This window comes from Dipodomys merriami, unplaced genomic scaffold (genome assembly GCF_024711535.1).
Source record: "Dipodomys merriami isolate MVZ:Mamm:240054 unplaced genomic scaffold, mDipMer1.0.p SCAF_110, whole genome shotgun sequence".
Classification (NCBI taxonomy): Eukaryota; Metazoa; Chordata; class Mammalia; order Rodentia; family Heteromyidae; genus Dipodomys; species Dipodomys merriami.
In genome coordinates, this window is record NW_027202383.1 from 328,106 (window position 1) to 353,856 (window position 25,751).

Here is a 25,751-nt window from a genome sequence, read left to right on the forward strand (position 1 = left end):
ATGGAGACTTCTGTTATAAAAGTTTGCTATCCTCTGCATTAAATTGCACTCAGCACTCAGCATCCACTCCTAATGTGTGTGAGTTGTCTGTTTGCCATCTCCCATCCTATTCCAGGTTCCTCCCTTAGGTGTCCTCCGTCGTCCCGACAGAACCCGGTCCGCGGCAACACTGATCATAGTTTATACTATGGTTAAAAGTTAAGGCCGGGCGCCGGTGTCTCACGCCTGTCATCCTAGCTATTCAGAAGGCTGAGATCTGAGGATCACGGTTCAAAGCCAGCCCGGGCAGGAAAGACTGTAAGACTTTTATCTCCAATAAACCACCAGAAAACCGGAAGTGGCACTATAGCTCAAGTGGTAGAGCACTGGCCTTGAACTGAAAAGCTGAGGGACAGTGCCCAGGTCCAAAGTTCAAGCCCTATGACCGACAAAAAAAAAAAAAGTTTATCATATAGTAATTTGATAATATAGTAATAAACAAGTTATCATATGGTAATTTTAATACAATTAAACTATTGGGGGGGGGGGGAGTCCGGTCGTGGGGCCTGAACTCTGGGCCTGGGCGCTATCCCTCAGCTCTTCAGCTTAAGGCTAGTGCTCTCTACCACTTGAGCCACAGCGCCACTTCCGGCTTTTTTCTTTTTGCTTATGTGGTGCTGAGGAATCGAACCTAGGGCCTCATGCATTCAAGGCAAGCACTCTACCACTGAGCCACCTTCCCAGCCCCAATTAAACTAAATTTTAAGTGTCATGAGGGTAGGATATGTGTTACATATATTAGTGGCTATTCTTCCTACAATAGAATCTAGCATTCAATAAATACATTGTCATTTCAATGATTCCTTGATTTTTATCTTACAATAAAATGGACCTTGATCTAGTTTTTTGGTTGTTCTTTGTTGTTGTTGTTGTTTTTTGGGTCCGGTAGTGGGGCCTGAACTCTGGGCCTGGGCGCTGTCCCTCAGCTCTTCAGCTCAAGGCTAGTGCTCTACCACTTGAGCCACAGCGCCACTTCCGGCTTTTTTTTTCTTTTTGCTTATGTGGTGCTGAGGAATGGAACCCAGGGCCTCATGCGTGCAAGGGAAGCACTCTACCACTGAGCCACCTTCCCAGCCCCTTTTTGGTTGTTCTTACACATAAACTTTTAGGTCTACATGAGTAACACTAATTTTTCTAATTGGTGTTTAACTCTGTATCCTCAAGGGGGCACTCTCAAGCTTGGTGGGTGGCATGCCAATAGCACCAACTACTGGCTAGTGGAAAGGTAGAGGCTAAGGGACTGGCTGAGCCCAGAATTTGAGGCCAACCTGGGTAACACATGGAGACCACACCACTGGAAAAAAAAAAAAAAAATTACATATGATCTCCTACAACTCAACACAAACAGCGTAAGTCTACTTACATTACTTACCTAAAGTCCATGCGAAATAGTACTTAGGTCTGGCAGCCAAAAGAGAGACATACAGATAGATAACTTTGGTTGGCCATGAAGCTGTGGCTTGAAAATGCTCATCAATGTTGTACTCCACGGGTAACAAGTTGGAGATGGTCAAGTGAAATAATAAAGAAAGTCCACAGACTATGAGCTTCTGAATGACTGCCGGCTAAAAAAGTCAAGACACAAGTCGTGAGCTTCATCTGCACTCCCTTTAGTACTCTGCACAGGTTGCTCTTACTGACTATAAGACCAAAAATGGACAGCTACCTTGCACCAGCAGTTCAGATCCTCCACAACCCCATGGCAGAAACATTATCAAGCTATCTACAACTTACTCAGACTGTGTATGGAGAACTTTCAGAGAATAAAATATCTAAAGCAAACACAAGCAAGGGATAAATGTACACAGAAACGTATACACACAAAAATTTTGGTAGTGGATTTCATGATTTTCAAATGAAAATCGAGTTTAATGTACGTTATGTAACATACATTCATATTCTGTTCTTTTTCTGTGTTTTTAAATGCTAGACATTTCATGGACATTGTTTTTGCAATAAACAATACATGTCCCTTTAACTCTAAAAGGTCTTGAGTTCAGCTTTCAAGAAGGATCAAACTAAGGGTTGGAGGTATGGTTCAAGTGGTAGAGAGCTTGCCTAGCAAGAGCAAGATCTAGTAATTCAACCCCAGTGCCCTCCCCACCAAAACCTAACAAGAACACTGAAAAGCCACATGCCTTAGAAGACTAAAGTTTGCATGAAGGATTGATGGAAAGAAGAGATCATTCATTGCAACACTACAATATTGTGGTGAGAGTAAGTTACCAGCTCATGGTGCTTTATATTTTCACACTCGTGGTATATTTGTGTTTAGAAGAGATCATATAGGGTCATGGATGGAAAGATAGGAAGTGCATCCATTCAGATGTAGCAAAGAACAAAATACTGGATTTAGAGTGTCCTGTACCCTAAAGGACACATAGTCAATTTAACTAAATTAAATTTATAAAGGAACATCCATATATTAATACTTTATCTAACAGTGAGAGTCAGATCCATCTGTCCCTTGGTATCTACTAGGACTAGTTCTAGGCCTCCTTTCAAATACCTAGCAGATGTTCAAGTCCCTTCTACAAAATGGTGTAGTAGTTGCATATAAGCTAATAAGCACATCCTCAAACACTTTAAATAATCCCTAGCTTAGCTGTAATATCTAATATAATGTAAGAACTATGTCAATAGCTGTTATATTTTATTGTTTAAAGGATAATGACAACAAAAAGCCTGGACATATTCAGCACAGATACAATTCTTAAAGTCCCTTTGGTCTGTGGCTGGTTGAATCTGTGGATGCAGAATCTTGGAAGCAGAGGGCTGACTACAGGATCTTCAACTTTCTGTTATAACAGTAAGACCTCTGAAGGGCTGAGTCCAGAAGAGAGAGGCTCAAGTGGTAGGGAACCTGCTTAGCAAACTCAAGTCCCTAAGTTCAAATCATAGTACTGTTCCCCCTCGCCCCCCGGCAAAAGTTTATTTTTTCAGTCTGCACATACAAAAAAACTGTCAATGGAAGAGAGATACACTGACTTCAAGCTTGAACTACAACCTAATTTGACATGGTAACTTCTCCAGGAACACTTAACTGATAATGGAAAGCATGAAAAAAACACCCCAATACAAGACACAATGAACTGTACAGTACAAAAGGTGAATCAACAGCTTTTGCAAATGGACACACTCTTCTTCATTCACTCTTCACTGCCCATACAACTGGAAAATGGCAGGTGTGCCAAAGAAAGGAGGTGAAACTTTGTCTAGTCCTCATTCAGGAGAAACACACAGCCCTGGTCTCCACCTTCACAGACTTCCTGCCTTGCTTCCTATTTCTCCTGGGCATCTAGACTGCAGCAGACCAACTGCAGCAGGAGCAGCCTCTGGGGAAGCCTCTTCAGTCTGCCTTATGAAGCAGCATCTCGAAGGAAGAACAAATGTGCTGTGTTCAGTTGTGAAGTGATTGAGCAGGGTCTCCAGAGCCGCACTGCCTGGGTCTGAGTTCCCATTCTTCTCCTGCCACCCTGAGGAAATCTGCTCAAACCACAGAGCCTCTAAGTCATTGTCCTCCTGACAAATGGTGAGGGCAGCACCTGCCTCTCCGCTGCAGGCAGGACTTTGAAATGACCTGGCATGAGGGAAGGGCTAGCCTCGAGCAAGCTATCAGCACTGCAGCTGACTGTAGAAATGTGGACAAGATGACATGTGAAGGAGGCCTTCAGAGGAGTAAAATTTCAGCCAGAAACAACTGAGAAGAAGAGAGGGCAAGTAGGGAAGAAAAGAGACCTAGTCTCCACAGGTGCAGGTTAGGAAAAAGCCAGGACAAGCGGCCTGGCCAAGTCCACGAGGAGGGCTGGGTGTGAGACAGCTCATCACGCACAGCATTCGTCTCATGGAGAAATCTAGCACAAGGTTCTTCTACGTAACCTATTCTTAAGTCTTTAATCATGATTGCATTTCTACTAGGCATTGCTACTAGGTTCAGGGTGCAGTCATTTATCTTGAAAAAGAGTTACAAAGAGACAGGGCAATTCAAAACATGACAACATTCCTATGTTTAAATAAATGAGTGAATACTTGAGTTAAACCTAGGGTCTTACATTTGGAGAGGGCTCTGTTCTTTCATGCTGCACCTCTTCTCTTCCATTTTCACCTGACTGTGGCATGTGGAGTGACTTGCCTTCAATGAAAGCAATGTAGTCTTTGTAAGAGCACAGCGGGCCTGCCAGGATGCCCATGAAGTTGCAGTTGTAACTTACATACTCCAGAAGGCTGGGCATACGCCTGCAATGGAAAGACATGCAACTTGTGTGACATGTGACAGCAGGTTCCAGAAACTTTCATGAGAAAATGCCATGTACTGCACTGCCTTCATATTTCTAAAAGAAAACAAGCCATACTTTTCATTGGTATACATACATAAGATTCACAAAGACAGGGACATAGTAATGCTCAACAACAGTTTTCAGTAAGAGAATACAAAGACCTTTATAAAGAGCCAAGCACAGTGGCTCACAATTATATTCCAGCTATTTAGGGGGTGTAGACAGGAAGAGTGTGGTTTGAGGCCATCTGGGGCAGAAAGACTCTCTCAAAGAACAAGCTGGGCATGGCAGTTTATGCTTGTAATTCCAGCTCCAGTGTGGGCAGAGATAGGAGGATCATGTCTTAAGGCCAGCCCTAGGCCAAAGATCAAGATCCTAGCTAAAAAACAAGTAAAGCAAAAAAGGACTGAAGACACAGCTCAAGTGGTAGTGTATTTATTTAGCAAGTGTGAGACCCTTAGTTCAAACCCCATAGCTGCCAAAATAGAAAATGTTAAGACCTGTATAAGCAACTACAGTTTCTACTAAGATTTTATGATGGAAGATGTCTAACATAGCTGTGACACGCCATGGAGAACCCTCTATTACGAATCATTTCCCAGTTATTTGATCATACATGTGTGTACCAACCACATGTCTGGCCAGGTCCAGGGCCTGCAGACACAATAAAACAGAAACTCTGCATTTATCCATCTCACATTTCAGTTACAAAGAACAATCAATGAACCACACAGATATATTTACAACATAAATATTTTCAGAGATGTTAAGTGCTATAAGGAAAAGGTGTTTTTATTATATTAACAGGTTGGAGAAGGCCCCCAGTGAGACAGGGTAGGCCAGTGGGACATGAGAAGTTGTATGATGTCAGTGGTGAGGATACTGGGCAGAGGCTGAGCCTGACTGGCACCAAAGCAGCAACAAGACTGGATCGGACTGATCTTGGACAGACACAGGCAAAAGAGAGCTGAAGTGAGATAATGTGGGGCCTCAGAAACCATGGAAGGAATGGTAGATTTTGTTCTTCATGAGTTTAAAAGCCACAGTAAAGTCTAAAGGCATGTGTGCTGCAGAGGCCTCACTTGAGCCCACATGTGGACAGAGCAGCAGCGTCCCCAGCAGGGCTGACTGGCTTGGGGTAGGAGGGACAGCAGCTGCACAGATGCTGGCAGCAGAGCCATGAGGTTGCTCACAGATCAGAGGTAGGGTCTGAGATGGAAAGAAGAAAGGATGGCTCAGAACGTTTGTGATCCTGCTACCTTGAAGACTGGCCCCATGGCACACAGCCCCCTAATGTTGACTAAGCATTTCTGGTCAATAACCACAAGTGACAAAAGAACCTGAGATGGTAAGCAGGCTTCTTGAACATGCTTCTTCCTCTCTAAATACAATGCTAACTCCCTAAAAACACACTAGGTATGGATAAAAGCCAAACGAACATCCTTTTTTGGGGGGGGGGGGGGAGGGAGGAGGGTCAGGTCGTGGGGCCTGAACTCTGGGCCTGCGCACTGTCCCTCAGCTCTTCTGCTCAAGGCTAGCACTCTACCACTTGAGCCAGAGCACCACTTCCAGCGTTTTTCTTTTTGCTTATGTGGTGCTGAGGAATCGAACCCAGGACCTCAGGCATGCAAGGCAAGCACTCTACCACTGAGCCACCTTCCCAGCCCTAAACAGACATCCTTATATACTAGGTATCACCTTCATGTAAAGATAACAGGAAAACAACACTGTGTACCCCCCCCCCCCTTTCTGGAACTAGCTGGGGAAATACTCTGCTAACACTCCTTTTCTAACTTTTCCAGAAGTGTTTTTCCTATACTTAAGGGTCTTAAATCCTAATTATTTTCCTTTGGATATCAAATTGAGGAGGGAAAGTGTTTTTGGCAGATTTTCTTATTTAGTTCCTTCTATGTAAATAACCCCGAGCAGGAAGCTTTCTCTGTGCGCTGGATATCAAGACAAGCACCTTGCAATCACAGAACTCCTTGCACTCTAGCAAAGAGCTTCATTTCCAACACCACAGACCCCACACAATGTCAGCTTGTCACAGCACAGCTCCATCTTACCAAGTCAAACCATGTATCACAATTTGCAAGGACAGGAGATAGCTTTGTTAGTATTAAGTAGTTGAAGAGAGTTTTCAATTCCATAAATTAGGTAATAAGCACAAAGCATTAGTATAAACCTCTTCCATCATTCTCCCCCATTTTCCCCTTCCCATACTTACCCAAGTTATGTAAGTCAGTTTTTATATAATGTACATTGAATACAATGACTGTATTCACTATTCTTCCCTCTATTTGTGTATGCCCCTGGAGAAAACCTTTTTTGGGTGTGTGCTAGTCCTGGGGCTTGAACTCAGGGCCTGGGTGCTACCCCTGAGCTTTTTGCTTGAAACTAGCACTTTGCTTGAGTTCTACCATTTGAGTCTCAGCTCCATTCTGCCTTTTTGCTAGTTAACTGGAGGTCAGAGTCTCATGGACTTTCCTGCCCAAGCTGGTTTTGAACTGCAATCCTCATATCTCAGCCTTCTGAATAGCTAGGACTACAGGTGTGAGCAACTGGCACCTAGCTGAAATAATTCTTATCTAAGAAATCTGGTGACATAATTTTCTGCTCAACTGTCATACCAAGCAACTCGTTGAAAGCACTTTGGTCAATAGCTATAGTATTGGCCTGTAAAAATGAGACCTTAAGTCTACTGTAATATTCTTTTTTTGTAATATTCTATTTATCATCTAAAATGAAATATTTCATTCATTCTATCAATATGTCTTAGGATTTCTCAAATGTCAAATTACTGACATTTGGGCCAATAATTCTTCGTGGCAGGGGCCTCTCTGGCACACTGCAGGACTTGTGGAGGATTCATGAGCCTCTAGCACTAGCTGTCAGTAGCAGCATCTCTCCCCTGTTTTGACCACTGAAAATGTCTCCATACAGTGTATATGTCTCATGTATGAAGACACTCCCAGTGTTGAACCACTATTTAGTTGAAGGGAACATGAAAATAAACCAAAGTTTCTGTTCCCAATGACTTTCTATTTGGGAGTTAAGTGTAAGTACAACCAATATATTATGTAACATCCAATGGTAAGATTATTATTATTATTATTATTATTATTATTATTATTATAAAGAATAACAAGGCAGGGCAAAGGAATAGAAATTGACTGTAGAGAGGGAGTATTTTTCTGATAGAGCTGTCTGTTAAGAGTGGGTTGTTAATCATAGGGACAAACACTAAAATCTCAGCACTAGGGAGGCAAAGATCCAGGTTAACCTGGGATAAAGAGTAAGACACTGTCTCAAAAAGGAAAACAAAAATAGGATGAGTGAAGAAGAGTCTAGAACTCTGAGCTCTTGGTGGATATTACATGCAATTATCCAAGATTTGAAATTTTAAATTACGTGGAAAGGCATAGTTTTTGTTTATTTTAATCAAGGAACTAGAATACATATAATCCAAGGCACATTCAAAGGATTTCTGGCTGCTAAAGTAGGTTATAGAAGGCAGGAGGGAAAAACAAGGAGAATGATCATGAAAGCAGTGAGTAAATGAGGGTCTGGACAGAGACTAGAGTGGGACTAGAGAGATGTGGTCAGATTAGAACTGCTGGAAAGAAAGACCAGCTAGATTTACTAGAAACTGGATTTGCAGTGAGAAGGTGATGAATAGTATAATTATTAACCCAGGAAGTGATATTGCAGAGAAATATATTAGATGGGTAGGGAGGAAGATGGAAGCAGAAATCAAGAGATCTGTTTTGGACATACCTGTCACTATCAACACAAAAAAAAATGAAATGATTAGGGCTATATGAGGCTGGAGCTAAGGAGCAATCTAGGTAGGAACATAAATTTAGGCAATGTCAAACATGTGAACACAGCATTTGAAGCCACTGGATTTGTATGGGCAACACATGAGAACATTGAAAAGTCCAGGTCTGAGCTCGGGTTCAACAATAGTCAGTGAGGAGGTGAGGCAAAGGAGACAGAGTAAGAATGGGTGGTGGGTGGGGTAAGAAGGGAACCAAGAGATTCCAGCATCCTGGAGGGCAAATGATGACTTCCTCATTGTTGAATGATCAACTGGCTAACACTGGAGGGCTGAAATCTGCTGAGCTTAAGGGAAACTTGAGAGTGGAAACAACCATCTGCCTACAGGGAAGAAGGGAGAAGGAGAGAAAAGGCAGTGGAGAGAGAAGTGGGGCTGTTACACAGAAAGGAGTGGAGTAACAGAAGGGAGTGGCTAGATGAGAACACATAGTAAAGCAGTATTTTTCTTTATTTTGGAGAAAGTGATCCAGCAGCAGCAGAGGGAAGGAAAAAAAGAAATCACATTCAGTGAAGTAAAAAGTTGTCCTTATATTGGACTATGGACTATTGGACTATGAGTATTAACTCAGTACTAGGAAAAAAAGTATTTGCAATGATTGAGGCAGTTTGGGAGACTTTGTGGTTACAGAATGAAGCAGTTATTCTTATTCTCTCCGAAAACTAAAATGTGCTACCATTATGAAAGGAGGATACACAGTCTGGTAAGATAGAGAACTAAGAAAATAATATTAAAGAAAATACTTTTTTTAAGGTGTGTGCCTATACTGGGGCTTGAACTCAGGGCCTGTCCCTTAGCATTCTCATTCAAGGTTGTCATTATAGCACTTGAGCCACAGCTTCTCTTCCAGCTTTTTAGGGACTAATTGGCAATAATTCTCACAGACTTTCCTGCCTGGTCTAGCTTCAAACCGCAGAGTAGTTAGGATTACAGGCATGAGCCGACAATCCTCAGCAGAAATGTAATTTTTAAATTGGGGATACAAATTCAAAATGATTTGAGTCATCAAGACTGTCTTTGCATCAGGTTTCTTCTACAGTTCAAGTAAGTAACAAATTAATTGAATTAGGTCTGGGAATTTGCCAAGTGGGATAAGGGAAACTGAGCTGAGTGACTGACTATAAGTGATGGGGGCTGTATGGACCAAGGGCTCCGAAGGAAGAGAGAACCCAGGTCAAATTAACTTTTCATCAGTTAAGTATATTCGAATGGATGGTTACTTATATGTATGAAGACACGCTAAAGAGAATATGTAAACACAATATTCTTAAAGATGGGAAAAATAGAAGAATATCCCCAGGATAAGCTACCTGGGATCAAAGGTGAACACAACATAGGTAGTCACAATGTCACTTGCATTTTTCTAGCAGCTGTGTATTTTAATTTCTAATTCTATTGACAAGACTTTGTCAAGAAATTAAGCCATTTCTTAGGTGACTCTTTAGAGTACCTATAGCCAATGAAACAGAAACCTATCCCAGATAAAATTCCTCGAATAATCATAATCATTATCTGAGTAGTTTTTCATTATTTCAAAAATATCATGTCTATGTACTATCAGACATAGATAAGTTAACGTGACACGTCCTCGCCCAATCCCTGCTATCACATTATTGGTCTAGAAATGGAGGCTGCTATTACTAATAATTACTACTTGGTAGACATACTACTTTCCTATTTTTAAGGAACTCAGTGCCTTGTAGCAAAAAATCTAGCAGAAAGCCTTGTGGTCCACAGAAGGTGCACACTGTTCCAGCATACAGGCAAGGTATGAGCGAGCCTTAAAAGGGATGCCTAGCCCAGCACAGCATGATCCGGGGCAGGGAGGTGTGTGGAGCAGAGGAGGTTTGGTTTCCATAAACTACATTTCTCTGGAAGGACCAAGAAGCCTCATCCACAAGAGTAATATGTGCTTAAACCATAGCAAGACATGATGCAAAGACACATACCTTACAGCTAAACCCTTCTGTGTTGGAGTCAGTTCTTCATCTTTTCGAATCATTCCTGAGAAACAGAAAACAAGTGCTCTTATCAGGTATGATTTCTCACAAGAATGACATCTTTTCCATTCACATTTTCATCATATTCCTCTTTGAAATTCATGCTATATTTCCAATTCTGATCTAATGACCATCTCTTCTTTCTTAGGACAAAACAGACTCAATCATGCAAAGGACCATCATGTAATGTGACATGTCCAAGTCTATGTACAGTAAATATCTCATTACAGGAAAAACAAAGCCATGAATCTCATTTATCTCTAAAGGAAATTATTTTATAGAAAATTTTCCAAAGGGTTGGAGGTGTGGCTCAGCTGGTGGTACACTAGCCAATGAATAAAGGCATCAGGTACTGAGTTCGAGTCCCAATCTCAGACCAAAAAAGAAAAGAAAACTCACAGAAATGGAATGACAAAGAGTGAACAAATGAAGCAGTGGTACTTACTGAATACTGTGTTGAAAATGAACTATACAACATGCAGACAGAAATGGGAGTGAAAAACTGGGAGAGAGTGAGGGAAGGGATTAACACTGTCCAAGAAGAAATGTATTCACCTTTAAAATAAAAATAAAAACTATTTAATAAAACTTTCCAAATGCTAGTACTTTAAAAATTATCCTTACTTGTAAAAATTATGACCTGCCAAAAAGGGGCATTTAAAAGTTTCAATTAATGGATGATTTAAATAACTAACTCAATGAAGCACTGGTGACTCGCATCTGTAACTGTCGCTACTCAGAAGAATAAAATTGAGGATCACAGTTCAACAGTCTGGGCAGGAAAGTCCCCATGAAACTCTTATCTCCAATTAATGACTCAAAAATCAGAAGTGGGGTTGTTGCTCAAAGAGGTAGAGCATTAGCCTTGAGCAAAAGAGCTCAATAATGCCCAGGCCCTGAGTTCAAGCCCCATAACCAAAAAAAAAAAAAAAAGGTAAATAACTCAGTTATTTACTCAAGGTAAAGCAAAAGCAAGGAACAATCTCTCTCTCTTCCATGACTCCAGTGAATGAAAACTACCTTCAAATATATCATCTTTGTCCATGTATTTGCCTTTTCCTCCCATACAAGACATATTACTATGATCACACTTACTACACCCATATGCTTTTTAAAAAGTAAACCCTAAATTCATCTTAGAGACTAAAGAGAGACTAAATTTAAAGCAAATAACACAATTAGAAAATATTTATAGCAAATAAAATGTAAATATTCCTCCCTAATAATAATGAAAGCAATTAAGAAGCACCGAGAAGAAACAGAAAACATAAACAAGTCATAAAATACAAGTATTAATTGATACATAAAATATTAATTTCATGATGAATAATGAAAAAAGACTAATTAGTAAAACAATTTCTAGAAGGCTGATGCAAAAAGACTGAGTTTGAGGCCAGACTAGGCTACCTAGGGAGTAGATCAGCCTCAGCTGCTCACTGTCTCCATCCTTCCCTGCAAAAGAACCCCAATAAATAGAGAAATGCAGACTAAGAGGATGGTATTTTTCACTTATAGTACACAGAATTTTTAAAGGTTCTTATTCATATAGCATGGTCTCAGTATTAGATAACATATATACATTTTTATATACAATACACACATTACCAAAAGAGAAGAAGAAAATTATTATTGCCTTAAGATAACACCCAGGAATAGTACTAGCATTTTGAGGAGAAAGAAATTCCTACTACTTCTGTAACTTATATTCTAGTAGGAAGAAAGAATATATAATAATGAGCTACTAAGAGGAATTTATATGATTTTTCTATAAACCAGTACAGCAAAGACTTGAGAAAATCTTTCTGTCTCCTAACCTTAGTAATCTAAACTAAGGAAATAATAATATAGAGGTCTGACTTGAAACTTATGATAAGGGTATGACAAGCATATACACAATAACAAAAAATTTAATTGCCTATACATACAACAACTAGGGAAAAGGAAAATAATTATGTATCTACTTTTGACAATTATGTAAATAGATAGCCAGATCTTGGAAGAAGATGAAGGAAGAAGTCGAACTTTAGTAAGTATGGCTCTGAGGAGAACTGGAAACACAGAGGACTTGTCACTTTTTTTTTTTTTTTTTTGTATTTACTTGTACTATCCAAAGTCTCTTCAATGAGCAAGGTCTACTTCTCTGTAGTCAGAAGAGGAAAGACAGGTAAAAAAAATACTGAAGAGAAGGGAAAGGAAGCACATGATCAGGAGGGAATCCACAGAGAGGAATGCTATACTCCAGACAACTCTACGACAGACACTGCTATCTACTCTGCCCACAAAACAAAGGGCTTTCTTTGGAAATGATGACCATAGGTAACTTAAAAAAATCAATACATTATGTGTGTGTTGTATGTCTATGTGTGTATGTCTCTCTCGGTGTGCATATCTATGTCTGAGTCTGTGTCTCTTCCTTTTGTCAGGAAAGAGCCTTGTTAATAGCCAAATCCATGTTGTCAAACTTTGGTATATATACATTTTGTTGGGCATTAATTCAGCATTTCTAAGTGTTTGGTTTAAGGTAGACTACTTACGTCAGTATAGTCTGACATTTGGGCCGGAGAGGTTATGATGATGTTAGAACTGAAAACTAGCCAAGGACAATTAGACATACAGCTTAAGAGACAGACTGTCATAAAACAATTTGGTGTGGAAAGTGTACAAGTACAACAAGCAGTCTTCCTTCTCAGTTCAAAATCTGGGTACTTATAAACAGAATGACTTACAACAGATTAAGGTCAAGATACCATTTTTTAAAAGCTAGAACACTAAACAAGACAGTATATACAGTTTAGCATATGATGGATGAGAAATGACTTTTCCTATTTCCACATGAGGTATCAGCATCCAGCAAGGCTGAGGTACTTCTACTGGAAAGTGCTATCAGTGAGGCTGCTGGTGAGACAAGTCAGATTTCATAATCAACAAACACACCCAGGCTGCTATAGTGACCTCTCAAAGATCTTGCATATACAGTTTAAAATTAAAAAGGTAGAAAGAAAGACTCAATCTGTGAGAGGGATGAAGTGTCTCAAATATTGCCTAGAATTTTCCTACTACAGAAGGACACCTGCTCCTGATGCTGTGGAATGAATGCTGCTGCTGGCCTGGTAGCTTAGAGATAATAGCTACAGCAGAGGCCCAGATCCAATGGGCTCTGCAGCGTTGCTGCACCTGACAAGGTGGGCATCAGAAGGTCCCACAGTCTCAACACAGATACAGTTCCTTGTACCCAGACTGTCTATGCCAAAGTGTGATTATTCGGAACCCCTGCTTTCCTTCTGTGAGCCTAGAAATGTGACCAGCCTCCAGGTGACAGCCCTGAGTGCTGAGTCTCGAATGACTTCCCTGGCAGTTAGTCCTTCACAAGTGCTGTCACACTAGTTGCTGAAGGAATCAGAGCATTTTCTGTGCTGCACTAGGAGAGGACTCTTGGAAACATGTGCTTGGTTCTTCTGTACTTCACTAGAGGCATTTCTATCTTACTAATTTTGCTTGGAACTTTTATGTTAATTAATCTTACTAATGAATAGTACTGCATGCGGAATCCTGTAAATTACCAAACCAGGGATGGGCTTATGGTCCCCCTAACAGATAAGGAACCATTCCTCCATTCCAGCCTGCAGTATGAAGTAGAAGGTGGTATGGGGTATGGCCAGCAGGATGTCTGATACCAGGATGGGGGAGGAAACATCTTTTTTTTTTTTTTTGTCGGCCGTGGGGCTTGAACTCTGGGCCTGGGCGCTGTCCCTCAGCTCTTCAGCTCAAAGCGAGCGCTCTACCACTTGAGCTACAGCGCCACTTCCGGTTTTCTGGTGGTTTATTGGAGATAGGAGTCTCACGGTCTCTCCTGCCCGGGCTGGCTTTGAACCGCGATCCTCAGATCTCAGCCTCCTGAGTAGCTAGGATTACAGGCGTGAGCCACCAGCGCCCGGCGGGAGGAAACATCTTGAAAAACTAAAGTATTCAGAACAATTCAGACATTATACAGCTAATATATATCTGAAGTGCTCTATTGTCATCAGATGCTTCTAGACTAATACGCAAAATTGTATCCCTGAGCCATGACTTCCCTATATTCTCCCAGCTTGAGCCATCATCAGCATGACACAGAAGTCTTAGCACCTAAATACAACTGTATATTTTCACTGGCAGCATCTGACAGAATGAGAAAGTATGAGCCATATAATTATACCATACTTGGTGGAGTTCTTCATTTTTCAGGATGTAAGAACTATGAGACATGATATGCCAATTGTAATCCATAAAAAGACCCTACAAAGTGGATCAAATGGTGGGCTTACTTGGGGCAGCACCCTGGAGCCTAAGTCTACCTGCACAGTCCCTGCCCATGCCACATCTCTAGGGAGAATTTGTCTTCTGTGCAGGTGCTCTAGTTTTTGAAGGGCAGAAACACAATTGCTGTTGAACATGCACATTTGACTAAACAACCATCAAAGGTATTTAAAAGAAATCAATTTCCTGCTCCAAAATTATTTTGGTTGTCAGTAGTGAAAATGGAAGTTGTTTACTTTTTCCCCAGAAGTCAAGGCTGGTCTTCTGAATATGGGTGAGGAAATCTGACCAGGAAGTAGGCACAGGATGGGGCACGTGGGTCTACACAGACAACCCTAGCAGATATTCTTTCCATTTTTGAAGAAACAAGAGCATGAATCTCAAGACTCAGAATCCTGGTGGTTGGCATTTCCTAATTGTTAGAATAAGGGGTCTACTCACTAAAGATAGTTATACATATTTATACTAAAAAGATCTTTGTAAATGCAAATATGTGCATGTGTGAATATACAGGGGAGGGGGAAGATGAATACAAATTTACAGCAGATGAGATAGGAATTAATGAAATTTGATTTAGGACAAAAGTCTATTACATTTTTTCATCGTGTTCTAGTCATGGGGCTTGAGCTCAAGGTCTATGCACTGCCCTCTAGCACTGTATCACTTGGGCCACTTCTGGCTTTTTTGGTGCTTAATTCAGGATAAGAGTCTCATGGATTTTTCTGCCTAGGCTAGCTTCAAAGAGCAATCTTCCACACTCAGTCTCTTGAGTAGCTAGCATTATAGGTAGGTATAAGCTACCACAAATGTGGGTCATATGATCAGATCACACTATCTTTTGTCATTGGATTAAATTAAAAATCAAGATAAATGGAGCTGCGACTAATGAGGGAAAACAATGGAAGTGGTGAAACTGATCAAAATGCATTACACTCATAAATTTATATGTTGAATTAAAATCCCATTTTTGAACTAAAGATAATAATTATTTTTCAAAAAAGATAGAAGACTGAGGGGAAACAAGCACACTTTATTATTTTTTTATTGTGAAAATACTGTACAGAGGGGTTACAATTACATGGGCAAGATAATGAGTACATTTCTTATCAAGCATTGTAGCCTCCTCCTTTGTTTCTCCTTCCCATCCCTTCCCATCTTCCCCCCCCCAATCCTCCCTGCCCCCCCCACCAAAGTTGTGAAGTTCGTTTTCAACATAACGACTTGTACATCTCATCGTTGCAATGGGTCCACCTGTATCCCTATTTAAACGATTTGTTTTTTCCCTTCCCCTCCACAAATTATACCGACATCAAATACAATGAAAGCAGGGGTTATACTGTGTGTGTGTGGGGGGGGGAACATACAAAGTAACAAAGAAATAATCTTATAAATGACAAGCACACTTTAATAACCTAAGCAAAGCTAAACGTTTTCCTTACCTTGCTCCATCCCTTTTCTTGTTCTACAGAGAATTGTTATGATACTATTTCAAGCAAAAGATTTTTTGAGTAGGATTAATTTGAGCAATGAAAAATTAGTTTCAGAATTCTTACCATCATGAATTTCATAAGCCAAACTAGTGATCTTCTGGGTAATGATCATCATTGGGCTGTGACAAGACAAAAATTAAATATTTTAAGTGAAAAAAGTTAAAAAAATACTGTTACATATGAAAAAAAAGTCTTTGTTCAGCTTATATGCCAACAAAATCAATAAACTCCTAAAAGAAGACCATCCAGAGGTTTCAGAGACAGGTAACCGGAGGCTTTGTCATCAGACATGCCCAGGACCCAACTGATGAGCACTTCTTCTGAGATACCACTGCCTTTTGCCACAAGGATGAACAGTAAAATGCCTGGGAAAAGGGGAACAGGTAGGAAATAGAAGACACTGGGTGAGAAGTGTAAGTGTGGGGAGCCAGGCAGGATAGGGAAACAGGGAGAAAGGGAAGGGGGAGAGTGCTGCCTCCCTATCCTGAAAACTGGGCATGCCAGGTCAGCCACCTACAGCCCAGGAGCCCTGGCATATTTTCAAGAAAAGAAAACTTATAAAGAATGTGTCAAGGGGAAAAAAAAAAAGGCAGCATTTTCTCCCCCCGCCCCTTTTTTTTTGTGGTCGGTTGTAGGACTTGAACTCTGGGCTTGGGCTCTGTCCCTGCACTCTTCAGCTCAAGGCGAGCGCTCTACCACTTGAGCCACAGTGCCACTTCCAGGTTTCTGGTGGTTTATTGGAAATAAGAGTCTCATGGACTTTTCTGCCCAGGCTGGCTTTGAATTGCGATCCTCAGATCTCAGCCTCCTGAGTAGCTAGGATACAGGTGTGAGCCACTGGCGCCCAGCTTTCTTCCTATTTTTTAAATTACTCTAACTGAATGGGTAACTTGGAAGAAAAGAAATCGACTATATAAAGCCCTAGGATGCATTTCATTTTATCCTTTGTCGCCTCAGTTTACAGATGGATGAAAGAACAACCAACAGGTTAATTCTTAAAATGGCAAGAGAAGTGGGGAGTCATGTTTTTCCTAAAGGCAGAATGTGCACTTTGCGTGCTCGGAGCAGGTCACATGGGTGCATCCTTCCACACCCTAACTGTGCAGCCTGTTCACGAAGGGCAGATCTATTGAGGTCTCCCACCAATCACACTGTCCAACATTGCCTTTGGCAAAACAGTGGTCTCACCAGGACTCAAGGAAGACATGGATTCTCAGTGTCAGCTTAGGGCTACCAGAGCTTGTTTTCAACATCTCACCACTGGGAAGCAGATGTGCAAGTTTGCTTCTCACATGCCCCGAAACAGGCAAGGTCACAGGAGGCTGCTCTTAAAATTTCCAGAGATTTCTCTTGGTTCCCTTAAAGCTGATTCTTCTATTTACACTACTCACTCCAAGGAAATCACTTCTCAGACAACTTAGTCCCCCAAGTCTGCCAGGAACACCTGGTTGCCTGGTGTTTCTGCCTCCATACCCTGAAGGATTATAAAAATGCCCTACATCCTTCACTTCCCTGGTATGGGATCAGGGAGGGCCATGTTTCTCCCCCTGCCTAATACTTTATAGTTTAGCTTATCAGTGAATTATAACATCTCCTGTAGTTCTAACTTGAATTGCCATGCACATCTCATTAAAACTGATACAATAGTTATTAAACTTACCACAATGACATATTAAGCTGTTAGTCATACTAAGTGAAGACTTTTAGAAATGCAGATATGTGCTTGTTTTCAGTGTCTTTACTGTGCCCCTCACATCCATGCAACTTTTTCTTTGGGCTCAAAGGACACAAAACTTGTCAGGACAGTGCAGTGGGCTGAGAGGAAGAAAGGCACGGTGCTGATTCCAAGAGAGCCCCACCACAAAAGGAGCCTGAGCTGGGGAGGTGGCCGGGAGCAGACACCAGGCTCCAGACTCTGCAGGTGCTGCTTTGCTTCACTCTGCCTGTTCTTCCTGGATCTAATCTGCAGAGCACCACACCTTCTTCAGGCCTCAACCTAAGTGCTGCATTGTCCAGGAGGCCTACTGGAGCAGCTCTGCGGTCCCGTGTCCACGCACAGGCTCGCTCTTCATTTTGTTCTCACTCCTTTGTGTCTGCTGAGGTAAGATACCTCCTGAGGACCTAGCATCCAGCCAGTATCACCCTCTTTACAAAGTCCCAGGGCGAGTAACTGAGCTGCCTGTTCCTGACGGAACCTGCAGGTGTCTAGTCAAAATCTGCTACTCTGTCCATTCTCATCAAACAGTAATCACCATACTGTACTGCAACCAACTGTTTGCTTTTTGGTCACCCCAAAATGCCTCAAGCTCCTCAGTAGCAGGAACACTGCCTCTGAGCCTTCAGAACCTGGCACAGGGTCTGCACTCCAAGTACTGCTTGGTTTACAAATATATGTTATCCTTTTGTCATTTCCTTTCCAGTTAGGGATGGTCATTAACCTATACATTCACTTGGTTCCAATGAGTCTGGCTGCAGTGTGTTTTAACAGGACATCTCACTTCAGAGTGATTCACACCATTACCGACACTTCAACTCTGCTGACCTTGTAATGAATGGCACTCCTGTATCCAATTCCCTCCTAAGTCTCCAGGAAGGCTGACCTCACCTGCCAGCACCGAGACCATCTCCTGTCCCCCAGGGGGAGGCAAGGAGTTGAGTGGGCAGGGCCGGGAGTGGGGAGCAGGCTTCAGAACCTCCACTGAGGGAGGCAGTACCTCAGGTGACACTTCCTCTTCCTTTCACAGGACATCACTCTACTCACTGGTATCTTAGCCATGAGATGGCTAAGAATGCAGAAAGTATAGAGAACAGCTAATGCTCATCAGAAGGGAAGACTTTTTAATAAAAACGCTAGACTTTCTGCCTAGAAAGGGACAAAAGCAACAGGGAAACAGAACACCAGCAGCTCAGCATAGTGTCCTCAGTGCATAGTGGCGATCAGACAACAGAGGTCAGGGGACAGAACAGACAGCCGGCCCAAACACAAACCCTGGCTCTACCATGTAACCTGGTGGAAGAGTAAGGAGTTACTTTCCATTTTTCAAAGCAGTTCTACCTATAACATGGAGGTAACAGTGAGACTACGTGAAGCCAACAAAATCGCACTGTGACAAATACCTTATGCATCGTGGGCGACATAGCAGGTGCTGCTAAGAGCAGTCCCCTCTCACCTCTACACCTTCCCCTCGTAAAAGCTGGAGCTGCTCAGAAGCACATGGCACTGAGAGACACAATAGTTAAAAGGGAAGCACTCTTTCTGAAGACACTCTCTGCCATTGCTTTACTTTTGTGAGTAGTTACCCACACTCAACCATAGTCAAAACATTAAATGGAAAATTCCACAAATAAATTCCTAAGTTTACACTGTGTGCTACGGTTGAGTAGCATGATAAAATCTTATGCAGATCCATTCTGCCCCACCTGGGTCACAAATCATTGCTTTGTCCAGCAATTCCCATACATCATGCACTGTATCCACTGGCCTTCAAAAGGCACCTGCTATTAGATCAACTGTCACAGTACCATGCTGCTCATGCTTGAATGACCTTTATTTCATTTGATAATGGCCCTGAGTGCAAGAGTAGTGATGCTGGCATTTCCTAGATATGCCAAAGAGAAATCTTAAGTTGTTTAAGTGAATATGCAAGTTTTCTGTAGCTATTTACATATTCAAAAAAACCCACACAACATAAATAGTGTTTGAACTGTGGTGGTTTCAGGCATTCCTTGTGGCTCTTGAATTAGATCTGCCCTGGATAAAGGGGTACTGTAACTACATAAATAAGTGTTAGATGAAACAAATAAGATTTCTGAATAAATGTGTAGAGAAGAGGGAAAATACACACTGAATTTGCTGAGGAAGGACTCTAAACAAATCATGTACTCTGAGCCTTTAAGATTCAGGGCTTGAACACACTAAGATAGTTGCAAGGGTGCTCTGAAGAAAGAATAGGGTGAATCAAAGTGCTGAAGAAGAAAGTCCAGAGAAGACAGGCTAAGAAGTGGGATAGACACACAGTTGAGGACTCGGTGGGCCACAGTGAGGAGGGCACTGCGTGTTTCTGATAGACGTCGGGTACATTGCTCAGTGAGCATACAGAAATTCAGAAGAAAAGGCAAGGGTGAGGTGGGGAACAGACAAAGCACATCATAAACAGATCCAGGCTGTTTACACTGGTAACTGGAACCACACTAGCAGCAGCTACATAGCATGTTTCCTGGAGCTAGATGCAGGTACCTCAAAGAGTTGGGAGACATTCCCTGCAGGATGAACTAGGAGGAATGAAACTTGAAGTTTGTGGGTGGCTGAATAAATTGAACATCTCTATTTTACTACATGATTACTGGGCAAGAATGTGAGAGGAAGACTATGAAGAGCAACAAAGGCCTTCATGACTCACTGGACAGATGTTCTAACTCTGGACTTCAAATGACAATTGTATCTTTGTTTTTAGACCAACAGTTTATGCTTAAAGAACCATTACCTACGCAGGCACCTTGCAACCTGCACTGCCCATGATTATCTCAGCTGAAGGGACACACATGACTACTGGCACCTTCTAAAGCTATCTACTTAGCTCTAAGATACAGTCTTGATTTGAATGGAAAACTATTTCACATGGATTTCTTTTTGGTTGACATCACATATCCCAGTTAAGAACTCATTATGTTTCTGACAGAACTACTCTTGCCTACCATTACAACCTAGTTTTACACATGTGACACAAGGATTTACATTTCTTTGCTCTATCTACTGCCCCATTACATTTCTCAAAGAATTGAGTCAGGGTTTCACCAATGAGTTATAATCCTACCATTGTTTTTCTATAAAAATCTGCTTCTAAATCTCCAGCTTCCTTGTCTATTTCTTCAAAGGTTCCATATTTTAGAAAACCTTAGTATAGTAGTAACATTTTCATATATTTGTGTTGAATTCACTATTCTCAAGCATATTCTAAAAAACCTATTCTAGAATAGATAGGTTAACTTGAATGGAATTGCAACTTTAAAAGACCAAATTCTACTATCTAAGTAACCATTTGCTTCTCAAGTTACTACTGTTCCATCTCCTATAGTGAGGTTTTACAGTTTAGTTCCTGTCATAGTTTTTTACTTTTGAAATTCAAGTCCTTTATCTTATACTAACTTATATGCTTATATGAAGTAAAGTTACTGGTTTTAAACATCTCCTGCATCTCTTTTCTGAAGTAAATGTGGAATCTAACAATTTTATTTTATTTTGTGTTAATACTGGGGCTTTGAACTCAGACCTTTGATACTGTCTCTGAGCTTTTTTGTTCAAAGCTGGTGCTTTAGTACTTGAGCCACAGTATTACTACTGGCTTTTTGGTAGCAACTGAAGTAAGTCTCATGGACTTTCTTTCCCAAGCTGGCTTTGAATCTAGATCCTCAGATCTCGACCGCCTGAGTAGCTAGGATTATAGGCATGCACCAATGGCACCACGCTTTGGGTTTTTTTTTAACCTTCTTGAAAATAGAAAAACTGCTATTAAGGAGAATCCCTTTTATTTAATCAATATCTTAAACATATCCTGAACCTAACAAAATATATTTGAACGAACACACACACACACACACACACACACACACACACACACACACACACACACACACACACACACACACACACACACACACACACACACACACACACACACCTTTTCCATACCTTGTGAAAGTCAATCAGTCCCATACAAAACAGACTTCATGCTGGCTCATTAACGAAAGGCTGGGCTTCATTTCCTGTGCTTTCCAGCCTTAGTGCATGGGACAGCTAAGCACCAAGGATGAATTATTTCATTGAATAGCTGCAATACTAACCTACTTAAGGATCCTAAGGACCTTTTCTGCTCATGTTTGAGAATATATTTAAGGGTCCCCATGCCTGAGGGCTTCATCAAGGGAGCATATGCCCACGAGTGACTCTTGCTTTTCTGGGTCCATTTCATTTTTTAAATTACATTCAAATGGTTATACAAAGGAGTTTCAACTTGAAATACCCATTTATGTGTACACTGCATCACTCCCTTGACCACTGTCCTCCGGCCATCTATCCCATCTCAAGTTTCCTACTTCCATTTTCATGTATGTACACTGAGTATTCCTTTCCTCTCTCCATTCATCCCTCCCCATATCCTTGCCATTTTCACTTCCTAGCATTCATTTTGTTAAGCTATCTGTTAATTGTTCAAAGGGGTTACATTATGGAAACCATCCCTGAGTATACATGCTGCAGTCAGTTTCACCAAGTGCACACACACATACCCCTCTATGTACGTTTATGTATGTTTTCTTTTAGGTATAACTTGGCCATATGAGAGAAAACATATGCCCCTTGTTTCTCAAAGCCTGACTTAATTAATTCAATAGGAATTTTTTCAGTTCTACCCAAATATTATTCCTAATAGATGAATAAAAATGTCATTTTATACAGATAGCACATTTTTCCCCTCAGTTGTAGGGTATCTGGGCTGTTTCCACACCTGGGCTATTATGAATAGTATTGCAATAAACACAGGTGTACTAGGGTCTTTATTCTATTCTGACTTGAGAATATTTGGATAAATGCTCACAAAGGGTACTGTTGGGTCATAGGGTTGTTCTGTTTCTCATGTTTTTGAAGACTATCCACATTGACTCCCATAGTGGTTGTACTAATTTATATTCCCACCTGTGTTCATTTTAAAAAGAGTGAGCAAGAGGTAACAAGTCTGACAAGAAATATACTTATTTACCATACTTATGTAACTGTAACCCCCTTGACAATAAAAAAGACAAATAAAATAAAATAAATAAAAATAAACAGTGCGCGCTTTAACTTCATTTTGCCTGGGGCACCTTCTTCAGCTAATTCATCCCTGTGTCTAACCTCTACCAGTTCATTTATATTGGTCAAATACTTCCTTCTAAAGGATAAAGATTATACATTAAGCTGGGAGTATTAGAAATAGGTTTCTTAACTTTAAAATGCCACACTATTTTCCTTTTACATAATTAAATGTTTAAAATTACGTTTAAGCCAGGCACTGGTAGCTCAAGCCTGTAATCCTAGCTACTCAGAAAGCTGAGATTTGAGGATCACGGTTCAAAGCCAGCCTGGGCAGGAAAGGCTATGAAACTCTTACCTCTAATTAACCCATAGAAAACCATACGTGGTGCTGTGGCTCAAGTGGTAGAGCACTCACCTTGTGCTGAAGAGCTTAGGGACAGTGCCCAGGCCGAGTTCAAGCCCCATGACCAACAACAAGAGCAACAAGACTACATTTAAATACTTAAGAGAAATCTTAAATTTTGTGTGTGTGTGGAGGGGATGGGGTAGGGCTTGAACTCAGAACCTGTATTCTCACTTGGCTTTTTGATCAAAGCTGCTGTTCTACCACTTGAGCCATGGCTCTACTTCTGGCTTTTGGTGGTTAACTGGAGCTAAGCAGCTCACGGACTTTCCTGCTTGGGCTGGTTTTGAATTGTGATCCTCAGATCTCAGCCTCCTCAGTAGCTAGAATTACAGGTGCGGTTCTATAACTGGATTTTTTTTTTCTTTTTGTCGGTTGTGAGGCTTGAACTCTGGGCTTGGGTGCTGTCCTTGTGCTCTTCAACTCAAGGTGAGTGCTCTACCACTTGAGCCACAGCACCACTTCCGGTTTTCTAGTGGTTTATTGGCGATAAGAGTCTCATGGACTTTCCTGCCTGGCTGGGTTTGAACCATGATTCTCAGATCTCAGCCTCCTGAGTAGCTAGGATCACAGGCGTGAGCCACCAGTGCCTGGCTTAAACGGCTATAACTCCATTTTTTAAAAGGCATTATGCTCTTGATTTAAACTCTGCTCTAGTTTTTGCCCAGTGTAATGGTCTTTTCCAACAGAATGTGAGCAGAGTCATGAGCAGGCATATGCTCCCTCTGCTTCCACTCAGCAGCCCGGGCCCTCCCTCGGTCAGCTGACTCAAGAAGATTCTAGAGAGCTTGAAGGAGGTGAACCCACAAGAAGCAAGGTTCCTTAGTCATTAAATATTGAGTTGCTGAAATTATAAGGCTATTTTAGCATCAGTTAGCCAATGCCTAACTAATACAGAATGATGTTACCTAAAGAACTAGAGAATGAGAATGATGTTACCTAAAGAACTAGAGAATGACAGGAGTTTGGGATAGCAGATAAATGACATTAAAAGATGATGACAAAGATCCAACTGAACGAGACTCACAAACTTGTGTTCGTACCAACCTTCACAGTTGTGTAATCAATTCAATTTCATTATGCTACATTTTGCGTTTTTATATCTGGTAGTTTAAAAGAACGAAACACACTTTTTTCAAGAAAGAGTATTTTTTATCTTCAAGTAGTTGTGCAAAAAGGCTTCAATTCAATGTGCCAATTTATGAGTACATCTTTTTTATGCTTTCTTTTTCTTTTTCTTGTGAAAATACTGTACAGAGGGGTTACATCTTGATCGGTGTCACCACTTCTATCTTCCTCCCACCCCATCTATCTCAACCCTACCTGTCCCCTAAGTTACCTGACAATGAAATAGCATGCTAAACCCCAACATATAAACTAAAGAAAGATGTGGATAAAGTTAAGACTAGAGGGACTCACAGCCACACGGCTCCTCCACCACCTGCCTGTATCGAGTACAGAACTCTCAGGTCCAAAGTTTACTTTCAAATCTCATGACTGCAATATCACAAACTCCTAGTTGCTAATAGTGTTTCCGTTATCAACAGTTACAAACTGACTTCAGAATGTTCTTTTGGTTTGTATTTTATATTAACTGCTTACACATCTCATGTATTATACACAGCTTTTGAAAATTATGAATTTATATCTTGGGAAATACCTCTTGCGAACCACAGCTCAGGTTTTCCTATTTGTGTTGTCTGTTTTTTCCCCAATGTGTTTTTAATCATCCTTTTTTAATTGAATTACTGTTACTGATTCAGTAAGTAGTGCCCCTATGGGCTGAGCACTGAGGAAAACCAATGGAACACTACCAATATGGTTGCTATTCCCAGGACAGTTAGGTTTCCCAGTGAGTGTGACACTTTTAAACTTCCACAACTAGTTTCCAACATCATTACACTACAACAACACATGACCTGGCTGCCTCCTCAAATTCACTAAGGATTTTTGCAGTGACCCAGTATGCATTGATTCTGCCCAGTAGTTCTTCAGGAACATGTACTGTTGTATGCTGAGTTGTCAGAATCTGTTTCCATCCCTGCATTCCAGGTGTGTGTCTCAAATTCATTCAAACTGTGATAATTTGATTAACTAGGTTTTCTAGTATACTATATTCCTTTTGTTTTGGCTTGGTTTTATACATTTGTTGTTGGTTTTGGATGCAACTTCCTTTCATCCAAGCCTACTTTTTAAATCTCTGTAATAAAATTCATTTTTATCTCACTAGGGAGAAAAAGATATTCCATTTTCTAAAATTTTTGTTCTTATATGAGCTATTTTTTCTCATGTAACTTTAGTCCATTTTATGGTTGAACATGTTTTAAAGAGGTATTATTTTGTTCAGTTTTTTTTTCCTACTGAAAAATGTAATTTATCCCCAAATTAGATGGACTACTCATTCTGAGGCTGCCCAGAATGCTCAAGACTGACATAAAGGTAAGTCTTCTGCAGCCTGTTCAATGGGGAAAGCTAACAGGCTTGATATGATGAACAAAAAAGGAATAAAAGCCCCAACTGCCCACCTGGCTCCAAGGTGTTAACACATTCTCTTACAAAGATGGGAGCAAGTTAGTTCATATGTGCCTTGCCACAGTTATCCATTTAGCTTTGTTACA

The 25,751-nt window shown here is 40.9% G+C and overlaps 1 protein-coding gene across 1 annotated transcript in view; it reads right to left on the reverse strand.

The window, feature by feature from the left end:
* The window catches only part of Mboat2 (membrane bound O-acyltransferase domain containing 2), a 118,674-nt gene that overhangs the window by 18,067 nt on the left and 74,856 nt on the right, over positions 1-25,751 (reverse strand). Inside the window, exons 5-8 of the mRNA XM_070015230.1 lie at positions 16,004-16,059; positions 10,104-10,158; positions 4,092-4,275; positions 1,412-1,604 (exon numbers count right to left, since the gene is read on the reverse strand). Coding sequence (XP_069871331.1) covers positions 1,412-1,604; positions 4,092-4,275; positions 10,104-10,158; positions 16,004-16,059 — 488 coding nt within the window. The remainder of the gene's footprint in view (positions 1-1,411; positions 1,605-4,091; positions 4,276-10,103; positions 10,159-16,003; positions 16,060-25,751) is intronic.